Raw genomic sequence first — 16,307 nt, 5'->3', positions numbered from 1 at the left:
CTCCGGCTATGAAAGGTTAGGCCAAAATATTTGAAAATTAAAAAAACTTATACATACGTTGACAAACTGATAAAACAAGGAACACATTTATGCATATGAGGGAGATATAAATTACTTAATTTCAATTATTTCCTAAATTTTATAACTGCAAATTTTACTGAATTAAACGTTATCCGTATTTTAGGCCAAAACCGAAGTATACTGCCTTCGGTTTTGGCTTAAAATACGGATGACGTTTAATTAATATTTGCAGATTAAATGGTACCAATTTTACTGCACCAGATCTGATGTGCATTTCAACAATGAATCGTCACTGATGGTCGAGGTCAAAATATTTCAAAATGTTTTTATTCATCCAACTATATTTATGTGTCTATATACGATAGGTGCAAATATAAAAGTCTATTTGGGAGAAAAGTGCTCTTTCGTGATAATGGTAGGCGAAGGAGAATGTTTCCATATCTGACAGTGATGGATATCGGACAGTTGATATATTTCCGCGGGAATTCCGGTTATCGCCCCTTTCAATTGCTCTCTTTTTACTGATTCGTCTGTCAACAAATGGCGACAATTGCAAGGACAGTCAGGGTTTGCATCAAATATACACAGTTAAATGTAGTGTAAAAGACCACACAATGTCACGAATTAACAATTCAATTTGTTTTTCAAGAAGAATCATAATTTAGAACGAACCTGAACCTTGAAATTTAGTAAGGCAATTCAAAATTTCCACATGTTATGCATGTAGGACAAATGCAAATTCAAAACAATCATATGTCATTTTATTGATATATTACATCTGAAGTAGATGGTCCATTCACAATACAGTAACATCGTAAGTAAGTAATCGAAAGTCTTCAGCTGTATCAAGGCACTCCAATTATTCACATAGTACTTTGAAATATAATTAGAAGGTCATAACTCATACATCTTCTTCTTCCAAGTTCCAGGTAAGGAACCGAATTAAATAATTGAATGTATTAGGTCCCGCGAAAACCTATACCAGTGTTAGACAACACAGAAAGTTTTCTCTTGGCTATTTACATTTAAAACGTTCTCTCTATATATATTTACAATTTATGAGGGAAAACCAATAGGTGGATCAAAAACTTCCTCGCCAACAGGAAACAAGTCGTAGTTGTAGAAGGGGAAAAATCTGATACAATCAACGTCGATTCGGGCGTCCCACAAGGATCAGTTCTTGGACCCAGTTTGTTCCTTTTCTACATAAATGACATGCCAGAGGGAATCCCATCAAGGTTAAGACTCTTTGCTGATGATACAATCATATATCTCGCAATATCATCGGACACAGACAGCGACCACCTTCAGGAAGATCTGAATAAATTGGTAATTTGGGAAAACAAATGGAAAATGGCATTTCATCCAGATAAATGTAATGTTCTTACCATAACAAGAAAACGTAAGCCTATTATAAAAGAATATGTACTGCATGGCCACACCCTCGAATCTCTAAATTCTGCAAAGTACCTTGGCTGCACCATCAGCTCCGACTTAAAATGGAATGAACACATAAAAACATATGTGTTAAAGCAAACAAGACCATAGGCTTCCTCAAACGTAACTTGAACATCAATAACAACACAATAAAAGAAACTGCATACAAGTCACTTGTAAGACCGACTCTAGAATATGCATGTACAGTCTGGGATCCTTATCAACAAAACAACAAAAACCGACTGGAAATGGTACAGAGGAGAGCAGCCAGATATGTCACTAACAGATATCATAACACATCATCTGTTAGTGACATGCTTAACAAACTAGAATGGAAAACCCTCGAAGACCGTAGGAGAACATCAAGGCTTACAATGATGTATAAACTTGCCAACGGGATGGTGAAAGTTGACACCAGTAATACTCTCATTCCACCAGATAGGCTATCCAGAAACATCAACACAAATGGATATCAAGTACCATCTTGTAGGACCGAAGTGCGGAAGGAATCTTTTTACCCAAGGACGATACAAGACTGGAATGCCCTATCACATACTGCCACCAATACAGGTAGTCTTGAATGCTTCAAGACTTACCTGCATGAGATGAACTAGATCAAGCAAAGATGTTTTTAAATTCACTGTATATATGATGTATAGCACAAATTCAAATCAATTCAATATTTATTTTTTTTTTGTCTAAATTTTAAATGCGCATCCAAAAAGTGGCAAAATAATCAACTTATTGATGGTGGCCGCATATTGGTAGAAGTAGAAGTAAAACTATGTACAGGATGTTACTGTCTAGATTTTAGCAGAGCATGCCTTCAGGGCAGCTCTGAATCCTCCAACTGTGTCTGCTGATGTCGCTGATGTTGGCAGTTGGTTCCAGTCCTTGATGGTCCTTGGGAAGAATGATTGGCCGAAGGCGTCTGTTGTAGCCCTTTCTTAGTAGAAACGGATTTAACCTCTGGTCTGGCTATCGTTTTGCATCAGATATTGGTGTCAATCTATGTCTATTAGATCATGTATTATTTTAAACAGCATGCATAGCCTATTTTGTTTCCTGGGGTCTTCAAGGCTTTCCCATTTTAAAGACTTTATCATGTTTGTTACACAGCCAGGTGTGCGGTCTGTATAGTTGTTGTTTACAAATCTTGCTGCTCTTTTCTGCACTTGTTCCATTGCCTTTATTTTAGTCTGTTTTGTTGGGTCCCATACCGTACATCAACTGATCAACCTTTCACATACTCATAGACCAACTTTAAGTTAATTTTTACCCTGGTTTCATGTCATTCTGGCCCCAAGCTAAGTCTATCTGGCCTAAAACATTCTGGCCCAAGTCATTCCAGCCCCACTGATGTTTATGAAACACCTATTCACCAGTCTAGACAAACACATACCATCAAAAATAGTCAAGTCCAACAACAGACAGATCATGAAAATGCTGAAGAAAAAACAAAACCTGTATAACCAAGCCAAAAGATCAAAATCATGGACAAACTACCGCCATTACCAAAAAACATGCAAAAGAGAAATCAGGAAAACAGAACAAAACTATATTAGGAGACGACCATTTGATATTCTGGGGGGGCAGGAGGATTTGTTTTGGATCGGTTATTTATTTTTGTGGACTAAAAGGACAGATTATTTATTTTCTGCACTGTTGAAGCATGATTTTTCATTTTCATCAAAACAAGGAACTGATTATTTATTTTCACAATTATATTTATAATGTTTGAAACACACAATTTTTAAATTCATATTTGTCGAGCCTTCCACTTTTGTCGAAAAAGCAAGACATAGCGATCCTTCATTCCGTCGGTGTCCACAAATATTCACTCTGTGGTTAAAGTTTTTGGAATTTTAATAACTTTCTTAAACTATTCTGGATTTCTACCAAACTTGGACAGAAGCTTGTTTATGATCATAAGATAGTATCCAGAAGTAAATTTTGTAAAAAAAAAAATCCTGTTTTTCTGTATTTTACTTATAAATGGACTTAGTTTTAATGCCAGGAAACATTACATTCACTCTGTGGTTAAAGATTTTAAAATTTTAATAACTTTCTCAAACTATCCTGGATTTCTACTAAACTTGGACAGAAGCTTGTTTATGATCATAAGAAAGTAGATTTAAAAAAAAAATCCTGTTTTTCTGTATTTTACTTATAAATGAACTTAGTTTTTCTGCCAGGAAACATTACATTCACTCTGTGGTTAAAGTTATAAAATTTTAATAACTTTCTTAAACTATCCTGGATTTGTACCAAACATGGACAGAAGTTTGTTTATGATCAAAAGCTAGTATCTAGAAGGAAATTTTTATTAAAATTTTGTTCTTGTTTATCCATATTTTACTTATAAATGGACTTAGTTTTTCTCCCAGTTAACATTAGATACAGTCTGCAGTTAAATTTTTTAAAACATTTATTAGATTCATAAACTATCCTGGATTTTTACCAAACTTGGACAGAAGCTTCTTACAATAAAATAATTGTATCGAGAGGAATATTTTTATTAAATTTTTTCCTCATCTCATTTTTGTTGGGCCTGCGATTAACAGCAAAAGTAGGCGAGACACTGGGTTCCACAGAACCCTTACAAATTTTTTTATTCTTAAATAAATGATACATGTAAAGTCAAGTCATTATGTACCATTAAATCAGAATTAATCCACCTCCTCTGGAAGTGAATCTTCTGATTCCAAACTGCATATATTGCATACGTACAAGGTATTAAAGTTGGGCTGTAACTAGACTCTTTTAAAAGTAATGCCAAACATATTCGCCGATCGGAGAGGGGCAAACAAATTTCTGAAAAGGGTTTGGGGGCTGCTGAAGGCCCCAAGAAGCTATAGAAAAAAGATGCAAAATTGTGCATTCTGCATGTTTCCCAGACCCTTTCTTAATCTGAAACACAACTTCTGTTTTAATTATTTTTTCGACAATATTTTGGTCTCAAAGCAAAATATATAGATTCAGTGTAAGACTTTTAGTTTTTAGGGACAACATCAAAAGACCAATATGTAGGATAAAGCAAAAATTGTAATTCACATAGTAAAGTATGTGGCTGCTGTTTTTTTATGCCCCCGTTCTATAACTTGAGTTTGCCTCAACCAAATGTTATGAAACTAAAACACAATGCTTATTACCACAAAACACAGATCAAGTTGGAATTTTGGTGGGGTCACTTTAACCGTTCTAGAGTTATGCCCCTTTATAAATGGAAAAAATTGCAAAATATTTAGTTTTCGTTTTCTAACTTAAGTTTGCCTCAACCAAATATAATTAAATTTATACACAATGCTTATTACCACAAAACACAGATCAAGTATGAATTTTGGTGGGGTCACTTTAACCGTTCTAGAGTTATGCCCCTTTATAAATGGAAAAATTGCAAAATTTTTAGTTTTCATTCTCTAACTTAAGTTTGCCTCAACCAAATGTTATGAAACTTATACACAATGCTTATTACCACAAAACACAGATCAAGTTTGAATTTTGGTGGGGTCACTTTAACCGTTCTAGAGTTATGCCCCTTTATAAATTGAAAACAATGCAAAATTTTTAGTTTCCGTTCTCTAACTTAAATTGCCTCAACCAAATGTTATGAAACTTATACACAATGCTTTTTACCACAAAATACAGATCAAGTTGAATTTTGGTGGCATCACTTTAATCATTATCGAGTTATGCCCCTTTAAAAATCGAAAAAATTGCAAAATTTTGAGTTTCCGTTCTGTAACTTAAGTTTGTCCCAACCAAACATTATGAGACCTATACACAATACTTATTACCAGAAAACTCAGATCAAGTACAAATTTGGGTAGCGTCACTTTTAACGTTCTTGAGTTATGTCCCTTAATAATGTTGTATGCAAGCGGGGGCATTATCTGTGTCCATGGGGACACATTCTCCATTTATTTATTTTTTTTGGTCTTTCGTCTTGCAGAAAATCTTTTATACCTGTCAATTATGTGGGGTTTTTTCAAATTAAGTTAAGAGGGGGCTGATTATCATTGATGTAACTACATGTTTGTCAGGTAAGTTTTTATAGCACATTTCAATTACAACTTGATGTAGTTCCTAACTGGGATACAATTTAAAGAATTTTGTAAAATTAGATAAAAAGTCCTTAAATGAAATAAAACTCAAGTTTAAAACAAAATTGCTAAATTACAAATGGAATGCAACACTAAGAGAATAAAGAAGGGCAATCAATGAGCAATCAATTAGCAAAAGACAAACCCGGGAACAGATAAAACACAAAACAACAAACAATAGACAAATAACACTGAAAACTAAAAATAAATGAGAAACATGGATCACGAAAAATGGGGGCTAAGTCAGAGGGTGAACAGAACTTGCTTCTTGCAAGACACTCTTCTTCTTCTTCTTTAAGTTTCTAGCGATCCTTCAATTATTGAAGATTATTCACCGTGTGAAAACAATTTGATATGAAGACAAGCTTTTGTTTTTGAAATTTCCTACATGAGGCATTTGCCTCAATGTAATTACGGCCCTGTAATAAAAGGGAGGTAAATGTTCCTGAGACAATATATCTCAAGTTAAATGAAACCCATTTTCAGACATTTCAAGTACATTTATATTTATACATTGTATTATTAAAAGATTTGGGAAGTTTTTCCTGAAAAAAATATGAAAAAAGATGAATTTTGGAAGAATCTGGTGCCAACTCATACTTTAGAATAGCATTTATAAAATGGCTTAAAAGACCTGCCAAGTTGTTTATTTTCAATACATTGTAAGTCAGGTTATTTTCAAACTACCACAGAACAAACCATTCATTTTTGTTATTATCAAGGCTGAGTTATTTATTTTCAAAATCCTCCTGGCGCCAACGGTTCTTCAACCTTAACAACCACATGCTTGAACAAGTTTCATCCAACCCATACCTTGGGCTACAAATACAGGAAGACCTTAAATAGAACGAACAAATAACAAATACATGTAACAAAGCCAGTTCCATGCTAGGCTTCCTTAGGAGGAACCTACATCACTGCCCTAAGGAATGCTGTAAAACAGCATAGATAGCACTCGTAAGATCAATTACCGGTATGGAGTATAGATCAATTATTTGGGACCCATATACACTAAAAGACATCAATAAACTGGAATCCATATAAAAAAGAGGAGATAGATTTATCATAAAAGACTACAAATCGAGAGAGGAAGGATGTATGACAAAAATGCTATCAGAACTTCAGCTTCCGTCACTACAATCAAGATGTCAACAGCAACGACTGATCTTCTTTTTCAAAGTGGTTGATGGGAAGATACCAGTGCTCCCTCCTGACGACCTGATTAAATTTCATAGACCAAAACAACAAATCAGAGCAACAACCTACAATAAATTTGTATTAACTAAGAACATTATAGACCAACAAGTCCGTAACAACAAACGAGTAGTCAAAGTTCCATCTAGTAAGACCGACCAGTTCAAAAACTCTATTTTTGTGCCCACTGCTGCACTGCAGTAGATTACTGGTCCTCCCTAGTAATAGGTAATTACTATTTCCTGTAATAGAAAATCTTTTATATTATCAAAATCTTCATAAATGTACTGCTTTTGAATTATTGCCTTCCTGTACACTAATTAACCAATAGTTTCCCGTATGCACTTGCAGTGACCTCAACTACGAGACCTCTCGTTATAACTTTGGCCAGCGCAAGTGTGAGGGGGAAACCTTGATGAAAAAATGTAAACAAACGTGCACTGGAAGTGGAAGGTTAAAGTAATAACTGATTCTTAAAGAAAAAAATTTGATACAACAAATCCAGGCGTGGATCCAGCCATTCTGAAAAGGGAAGGTTCCAACACCTGTAACACAATGAACGTTCACATAATTTAAAAAAAAATTGAAAAAATTAACTAAAAAAAGGGGGGTTCCAACCCCTGGAACACCCACCACCCCTATATCTGCCTATGAAATCATTTAACAACTGTTAAGGAAAAGTTTAATTAACAAATGGGAATGCATGTAAAAAAAAAACAAAAACAATATCATGGCTCTACCAATTCTCTTATTTGTCACCTGCTCCAAGTGCTCTGTGTATTGATTGCTTATCAATTTCATGATCCAGTAAACTTTGGCAACAAACTCGAAAGTTAATTAGCTTGCAATCAACAATCACTGATTGAAATACTATTTATTGATAATACGTTATAGATTCGTAAAAATATATAAAAGGTTCATACTGGACTTAGTTTAGTATATATATGCATGCATTGGTTCAATAATTTTGATAACATTAAAATAACAAGAAACTTGTTACATTTGACTGTAATGAGTTGATGAGATGATTATGCAGTACAATATACAATAATAAGTCAACTTGCATTTGACTTTGATCTTAACAGACTTTTCAAATGCAAGTTACTATACAAATCCTTAACTGGTGTAATAACAATTGGTTACACACAAGCTGATGCACAGAAACTGTCTTTTTTTGAAGAAAAAAGTTAAAAAAACTACTCAATTTGGAAATGTTGTTTGATTTGCAGAATACCTTCCATAAAAGAGTTTATACCTGCTGTCATTCATCAATATTGTTTTCTAAAAAGATCCTCCGATCGACAGCGAAATATACCAACGTTTTCATATGCAAATTGCCACTTACCCTGAATCAAATACTTCACAAAACTTTTTTTGTAATTATTCATTATTTTATTTTGGGGTCGGAACAACTTTGGCTGCATTAACTTGGCCCTAATCGACTTTGGGCTGAATCCACTTGGGACAGGATTGGTTTGGGGCTGGAACAACCTGATACCAAGTTATGAGGGTTGACCAAGGTCAAACAGAGTAAATAATGTCCTTAAACATATGCATCTTAATGTTTGAACGGTAGGGAAAAATGCATGAATGTGGAAGTCATCTATAATAAGGCCTAAACAATACCTTTGTTTCCTGCAACCTGGCAGAAAAAATTGAAATGTTAAGAAAAAAAAATGTTTTTCTGTAAAATGTTTTATATAGATTATCAGTATATAGGGAAATGTTCTGGACTTTTAATAGTTGTTGTTTTTTTTTTTAACCAAAAATCTCTAGACTTAAGCGTTGCTTAATCAATGGCCTGCAAAAACATCTGGGGTAAGCATGAAAATTGTATATAAGGAGAAAGGAAACAGAAATATACTGTGTTTTGCCTTATCCCTATAGAGCTTATTGCTTTTAGGGATTTCCCAAAACTCATTACAATATATACATTTTTTTTGTACTTGGTGGAGTCAGATATTTTCTCTTAACTTTAATGGCATACAATTTAAAAAGTTATCTGACAGGTGTATTGCTATTTGGAGTTCAGAGCTGTTTTAGAAACCAGCATTGTCCTCTGAATAAAAATCAGGATTACACACATACTAGTAAACATTAGAAACATTTAAAAATAATTTAAGAAATGATAAAATACTCTAATCTAGATGCATTAAAAATGGAAAATTTTAGCCGAAAAAATAGCCTGATAAAAAATTTTGTAACAAAATTTAGAAGCTAATCCTTCTGCTTACATGCATGTACATTGTACCCATAACTTTGTCTCAGGCATATCTGCTTATTTCAGAAACATAATGTACAAACAGAAATCAATATCATATATAGATATAAGAAGATGTGGTATGAGTGCCAATGAGACAACTCTCCATCCAAGTCACAATTTGTAAAAGTAAACCATTATAGGTCAAAGTACGGCCATCAATGTTTATATTAACTTTTGTAAATTTGGAGCCTTTAAAAAGGTAAGTTATGCTGAACACAAAAATTAGCTACAAACAATGTTAAGAGAATAATAAATTCTCATGAATGTGTTTCATATTTATATTTAGTTTTTTTTTTTCAGGCTGTTGCTCCACATGTGCCAAAAATAAAATTTCCACAAAGAAATAAAGGTATTTACTTGTTTTCTGATAGATATATATATATCAAATCTTGAATTATTGGCAAATGCTCATTTTACTGTAGAAACATCAGTTTTTCGAGGGGTTAAAATTTTGAGTAATTTTGTGTTTTTTTTTCAATTTTTATATCATGGGAAAATAATTTTGGTGCTTTCCAGTATGTGAAATTATATTCTTTGTAAAATTTGTTGTGGATAATTTTTGCGGATAATGTCTATCCACAAAATAAACAAAATTAACCCCAAAGAAATTGATTTTATTCAGACTAAGTTACAAATATCATAAATATAGTGTTCAAAATTAATTTTATGACAGTATTACTTAGCAAAGAGCAAAAACAATAAGGAATATCACTATAAAAAGGGCCCTTTAATGTTTATATAAATGCACTCGATGATTGCCAGCTGAGAAATTGATGCTCTTGAAGACTTTTGGGTTAAAAGATCTATTTTGGCTTGTGGCAGCTGATATGACTAAAAGTTAGGAACTTTATGTTATTTTTAAACTACAGTACAGTCTACAGGTATTTTTTTTACTAAATTGATGTTTTGGTCTTTAGCAGATTTTTCCTTCAAACATGAAGTGCCAGTAGTATCTTCTGTTACACAGACATTATCTCCAGCAGCTGGTAGATCATCTTCACAAGGAGGACATGTGATAGACTTTTCTGATTTACCACTCCGGTATCAAAGAAAACCAATAAGCCAAGAGGAAATGGAATATATTGAGGTAATGCAAATGTTTCAGCTTTGTGAAAGTTCCAATATTTCTGAAAAAAAAAGTTCTAGTCTGATATCATATCAGGGTGCTCAAAAAAGTTTTAGTCTGGTGGCCATGGTGGTCATTGGGATCACCAAGACTACATATCTGGTGGTCCACTTTTAGCTGGACACCAGGACAACCGCTACACTCAAAATTAATGGACCTACCTGGTTTTTGGTGGTCAGGAATGACAGGACCTTCAGTTTTTCAAGAACGCTGTCATATTCAGTAAATTTAAGTAGCATTGTAAATGGAAAATATCTTTTTCTATGATTTTATTAGAAATCACATACCGGTAAATATTACTGTGAAATTACTTTTATTCTTGGGGTACCAATGTTCGTGATTTTTTGTGGATGGCTTTATCCACAAATTTAAGTGTCCAACGAAATATAACAACTGTTGTCCAAATCAAGACATGTAAAGATACCCATGTAGGTTTGACTACATGGATATGGGCATATAATCTAGAGAATACCTCGAATATCAGCAAATGCACTATGAACTATATATATATATAACTTCAGGGAGGATTTTACTCATTTAATATTTAAAAAAACCTAAACTCTACGACTTTTATTCTTTTAATTCTCATGATAAATTAGTTTTGATCCATGAAAGTCAGACTTCCTGTGATGATATGCGACGATGAAGTGTTCATTTTATCTCCTCATAATTCTCATAGGAAAAAAAACAATTTTATATTGGGCTTACTTTACTATTTCACAAGCATTGATTCTACAATTTAAAGTACATGTGTAGCATTTTTTCTGTAACCGTTTTCTTTAATTGACATGTTTATGGCCCAATTAACACCTTTGGGGGTCGTTTATCTGTTGATCAATCGATCTCAGGTTAATTAATGTCATCACTTCTGATTACACATGTGCAACAATTTAATGGTTTACTTTGCAATTCCTTCAATCGAGATAATTTGTGAGCATACGTGAATCAGCAGCTTATATCCGAAAGCAATTATTTTATTAAAAATCTGATGAATGTTGTCAGTAGTGAAAGACAATCAAGTAAGTGAAAATGAACATAAAATTGAGAATGGAAACAGGGAATGTGTCAAAGAGACAGCAACCCAACTAAAGAGCAGAAAACAGACCTTATTTTGCAATGTCCCACAATGATTTAAAACAACATATGATTATTTTCAAGAATCTTCGTTTCAGATGGCTTCAAATTCTTCAATCGATTTGGTTCAGAAAACTAATATCCTCGAATTTAAGAACCTATGAACATGTAACTTTTGCTCAAACCATGAAAATTGATACATGTACCCACAAATAAAAGTATTTTTACAGTAAGCTGTCTTACGATATTATTAATTTTTCATAATACAAAATATGTCTAACAACTTTTCTGATTTTTGTGAACATAAATTATGACGTCCAATCAAAGAAATATTTTTAAAATTTTACTGTACATACTAACTTTCATGGATTTCATTACTGAAATTGAGCATCAAGCACTGAACTGACAAAATAAACCATTTAATATCTGTGATATGACAGGACTTGTTGTGTAACCTGACAACATGCTGTAGCGACGCATAGGGATCAGTCTGTTGTTCAGGCCACTCTTTATGTTAATCTGCCACTTCATGAAAACAACTCAACATAATTCAACTAAACTTGCCAACTTCGACTACATCATTTGGTCTCTGATGGAGAGTTTTCTCATTGTCAATCATCTAACATCTTATTTTTATATTGCATAGATTTAACTACAGAACATGAAGTTGTGCACCAGCTATTTTGATTTTTGATCTGAATGATTTTTGGGGTTTCTCATTTCAAAGCATAGACTTTATAAAAATAAGGAGATGAGGGTATGATTGCCAATGAAACAACTATTCACCAAATTTAAAATAAAGTGGGTGTAAGCAATTATAGGCAACCGTACGGCCTTCAACAATGAGAAAACAAGTGTGTCAAAGTCAGAAGGTCACTAAATTGGCACCTTCCAGGATGGAGCCAGGTTAGTCACTAACTCTATAGACACTAAAATATAGTTCCCAATACTTCCCAAGTATATGTAAATATGCACAAATGAACTAAAAACAAATTGGGTTATATCTCTTAGAGCAGTTTATTCAAGCATGAATGTGCTGGCTAGTTTGGTCTTTCATATTAAGTAAGAGTACTGTAACAATACCAGTATGATTGACAACTGTCACGATCAAAGACACAATAAGACTCAGAAGCTAGTAATATGTATAAAACTTGAAAACTTTTATTTGAATTTTAACAATATTGCATACAATTTTTTAAATTTTTTATTTACAATGGCAGTTTCTACGCATCCAGTATGTTGTTTTGGGTCCATGTTTCAGTCCGACGCATTTTTGGTGAAACCACTCTAGGCAGGCAATGTCCCACAATGATTTAAAACAACATATGATTATTTTCAAGAATCTTCGTTTCAGATGGCTTCAAATTCTTCAATCGATTTGGTTCAGAAAACTAATATCCTCGAATTTAAGAACCTATGAACATGTAACTTTTGCTCAAACCATGAAAATTGATACATGTACCCACAAATAAAAGTATTTTTACAGTAAGCTGTCTTACGATATTATTAATTTTTCATAATACAAAATATGTCTAACAACTTTTCTGATTTTTGTGAACATAAATTATGACGTCCAATCAAAGAAATATTTTTAAAATTTTACTGTACATACTAACTTTCATGGATTTCATTACTGAAATTGAGCATCAAGCACTGAACTGACAAAATAAACCATTTAATATCTGTGATATGACAGGACTTGTTGTGTAACCTGACAACATGCTGTAGCGACGCATAGGGATCAGTCTGTTGTTCAGGCCACTCTTTATGTTAATCTGCCACTTCATGAAAACAACTCAACATAATTCAACTAAACTTGCCAACTTCGACTACATCATTTGGTCTCTGATGGAGAGTTTTCTCATTGTCAATCATCTAACATCTTATTTTTATATTGCATAGATTTAACTACAGAACATGAAGTTGTGCACCAGCTATTTTGATTTTTGATCTGAATGATTTTTGGGGTTTCTCATTTCAAAGCATAGACTTTATAAAAATAAGGAGATGAGGGTATGATTGCCAATGAAACAACTATTCACCAAATTTAAAATAAAGTGGGTGTAAGCAATTATAGGAAACCGTACGGCCTTCAACAATGAGAAAAACCCAAACCGTATAGTTGGCTATAAAAGGCCCCGACATGAAAAATATGAAACAATTCAATTGAGAAAACTAACGGCCTAATTTATAACAAAACAATTAACGAAAAACAAGTACAAAAGACATGAACCAATGACAACCACTGAACTACAGGCTCCTAACTTAGGACAGGCACATAAAGAATGTGGCGGGGTTAAACATGTTTGTGAGCCCTCAACCCTCCCCTAACCTGGGACAGTGGTGTAACAGCACAACATAAGAACAAACTATAAAAATCAGTTGAAAAAGGCTTAACTCATCAGATCGATACTAAGCAGAAAAACATCAAACATAAACACAGACTTTGACCGTTTCAATTACTAGTATATTATTCAGATACAGTAGTGTACACACGTCTTTCTTGGAAGAATCACACATTATTAAAACTATGAATTAAATGCCAACATAGCATTTTTGTACTACTAAAAAAATTAAAAGACATTGTGTGAAAAGCATAAGATTGTTAATTCAAAAACATTTCTAACAATTTCTGAATAAAAAAAAAAATGCCTTGCACAACTGCTTACTGTAAATTCAGAAATTATTGCAAGGTTTTTTATTAATGCCAATAATGAAACAGTATCACAATAATAAAAACTCACATTCTGATATCAAATGCATATATCTGTGAAGCTTTTCCTGAAATCACAATAATTAATCTTGCATTTTTCATTCAATCTTCAAAAATAAAAAATAATGAATGCCACAATAATTTTTTGTAATTACTGTATTTAAAGTTAAGCCACTGTGACAGCCACATATCATACTTTAGATTTTGCTCCAGCTACAGTTCATTAAAAATTGAATTAAATTTTTTCTTTCTTTTTTATTTTGCAGAGAGGAGGACCTGATTGATGTCACTTGCTAAATGGATTGTTACAGATGAATTTTATATTTATTTACATGATATATAAGTAATAGATGAGAGGCATATGTTAGAAGTACGAATGTGAATTTTTCATTAAAAAAAATTAAACCCTCATTTCATTATGATTAATCCCCCCCTACAGAGTAAATGTCAATTTTGTTAGTGCCAATTTTGTTAATTGCTATGTGATGTAGTCTAGTTATAAACCGGTAAGTCATATGTACAGCCTTTTTAATCAGTTTGATATTGAAAACTATCAATACAGAGGAGAGGTGACCAAGAAGAATGGTCCTCTGTAATGTAAGACCAAAAATTTTATACTTATAACGATATTGAGATGTGGTATGATTGTCAATGAAATAACTTTCCATTACAGTTTAAAAGACGAAAATAAAAGCAATAAGAGTGTCTTTAACAATGAAAAAACCCATACCGTATAGGCAGCTATACAAGGTGCCTACATGACAAATGTGAAATAATTTAAATGAGAAAACTAATTGCCAAGCTAGTCATTTCAAATTGAAAAATACACCATCCAGTAGGCAATTCTAAAAAACTGACATGAAAAACCCCAAAAAACTAAAAAAAATCATAATAACTAAAAATAGAATGTGTCCATGTGACACATGGCCCTCACCAATATAATGTTGGCAGGAGTAGTATCAGGGTTTTTTTCTGAGAGAATGGGTTGGGACTAAAGTTCTGCCATGTATAGCCTTTATTTAACCAGTCAATGCACCAACTAAACTCTACATGAACCATCTCCTACAAGGTGCTGTGGATGATATTGGAACACCATGTTTATCATCAAGGAACCAACAATTGAGGTAGTTTTCACATCAAGGGGTATAACTCCAGAATGGCAAAAATTAAAGAAATCAAATTTGAACTGTTCAGTAAACCCTGAAAACATTCCCAAATTTAGAATGGTTTTGTCCATGCCTACTCCAGTTAATATGATCCAGAAACAAAAAAAATGTCTATTTTTGTATTTAATAAGAGGCAGTTAATCTATTTAGTGGTTCCTAAGTTTCAAAATTTAAAAATTAGTGGAGGCCTCAAGTTATACCGTGGAAACCCAAGATGTCGCTATTTTCCGCTTTATCAGGGGCATAATGGTGGAAAGACCAAAACGAAATCAATCAATTTTGAACTATATCTGTGTTAAATGTTTGCTTACAACATTTCAAATTTCAAATGATTTTTGAAAGAGGCTTACTTAAGATATTGTCTGGAAACTAAAACAATTAATTTTTTGGCTATTTTCTGCTTTATCAAGGGGCATAACTCTGAAAGAGAGTGAAATCAGTCATAATTCAAACTAGATTTTTGTTTATTGGTCTCTATCAACATTTCCAAATTTTGAATGATTTGGTGGGGTTTACTGAAGTTATTGTCTGTAAACAATTTGTCTGTTCTTCCTTATCAAGTGCTGTTTCTATGAAAAAGTGAAATCCGCCAAATTTAAAATGGATCGTGTTTAGCGGTTCCTAACAACATTTCCAAATTTTGAAAGATTTTATGGAAATTAACCTATGTTACCAGTATCGTCTGGAAAAAAAAAAAGACTTTGGATTTGAGTTTAATGGTCCCACTATCGAAATTATGAATTATTTGACGGAGGCTTCCTCAAGGTATTGAACCACTAATTTAGGCCCAGGATGGAGCCAGGTTAGTCACTAACTCTATAGACACTAAAATATAGTTCCCAATACTTCCCAAGTATATGTAAATATGCACAAATGAACTAAAAACAAATTGGGTTATATCTCTTAGAGCAGTTTATTCAAGCATGAATGTGCTGGCTAGTTTGGTCTTTCATATTAAGTAAGAGTACTGTAACAATACCAGTATGATTGACAACTGTCACGATCAAAGACACAATAAGACTCAGAAGCTGGGTTTTTGGAAAGTTTGCTATAGCTTGCTATAGCATATACTTTCCTTAGGCGGCACTGGGTATGGTTACATTGAAATGTAATAATAATAAAAAAAAGTTATTGTTACATTGGAGACAATTGCCGGAATGCAGGGTTTGGTAAGGAACCAATTAATTACGAATGTAACAATAATATTTGT

The 16,307-nt window shown here is 33.1% G+C and overlaps 1 protein-coding gene across 2 annotated transcripts; it reads left to right on the top strand.

Moving 5' to 3' along the window:
- The first annotated feature begins 527 nt into the window (after nucleotides 1-527).
- Nucleotides 528-14,342, top strand: LOC127735208 (alpha-ketoglutarate dehydrogenase component 4-like). Of its 2 annotated transcripts, none has more exons than XM_052245335.1 (4): nucleotides 528-588; nucleotides 9,319-9,367; nucleotides 9,936-10,105; nucleotides 14,198-14,342. In XM_052245335.1, the coding sequence occupies exons 1-4, from the start codon at nucleotides 562-564 to the stop codon at nucleotides 14,213-14,215; spliced, it is 264 nt and encodes an 87-aa protein (XP_052101295.1). In that variant the 5' UTR covers nucleotides 528-561; the 3' UTR covers nucleotides 14,216-14,342. The 2 variants fall into 2 exon arrangements, with proteins under 2 accessions (XP_052101295.1, XP_052101296.1); XM_052245336.1 differs by having other exon boundaries at nucleotides 533-588; nucleotides 9,939-10,105.
- Nucleotides 14,343-16,307: the final 1,965 nt, after the last annotated feature.

Source organism: Mytilus californianus, unplaced genomic scaffold, assembly GCF_021869535.1.
Source record: "Mytilus californianus isolate M0D057914Y unplaced genomic scaffold, xbMytCali1.0.p SCAF_3, whole genome shotgun sequence".
Taxonomy (NCBI): Eukaryota; Metazoa; Mollusca; class Bivalvia; order Mytilida; family Mytilidae; genus Mytilus; species Mytilus californianus.
Note: the sequence above shows the minus strand (reverse complement) of the source record. Positions and strands in the feature narration are given on the sequence as shown.

Bases quoted from the DNA above. Each gene is read 5' to 3' on its own strand.
- LOC127735208 (XM_052245335.1), top strand. From the start codon at position 562: ATGGCGACAATTGCAAGGACAGTCAGG. The intron at 589-9,318 runs GTTTGCATCAAA...TTTTTTTTTCAG, and splicing joins CAATTGCAAGGACAGTCAGG to GCTGTTGCTCCACATGTGCC. The intron at 9,368-9,935 runs GTATTTACTTGT...TTTGGTCTTTAG, and splicing joins ATTTCCACAAAGAAATAAAG to CAGATTTTTCCTTCAAACAT.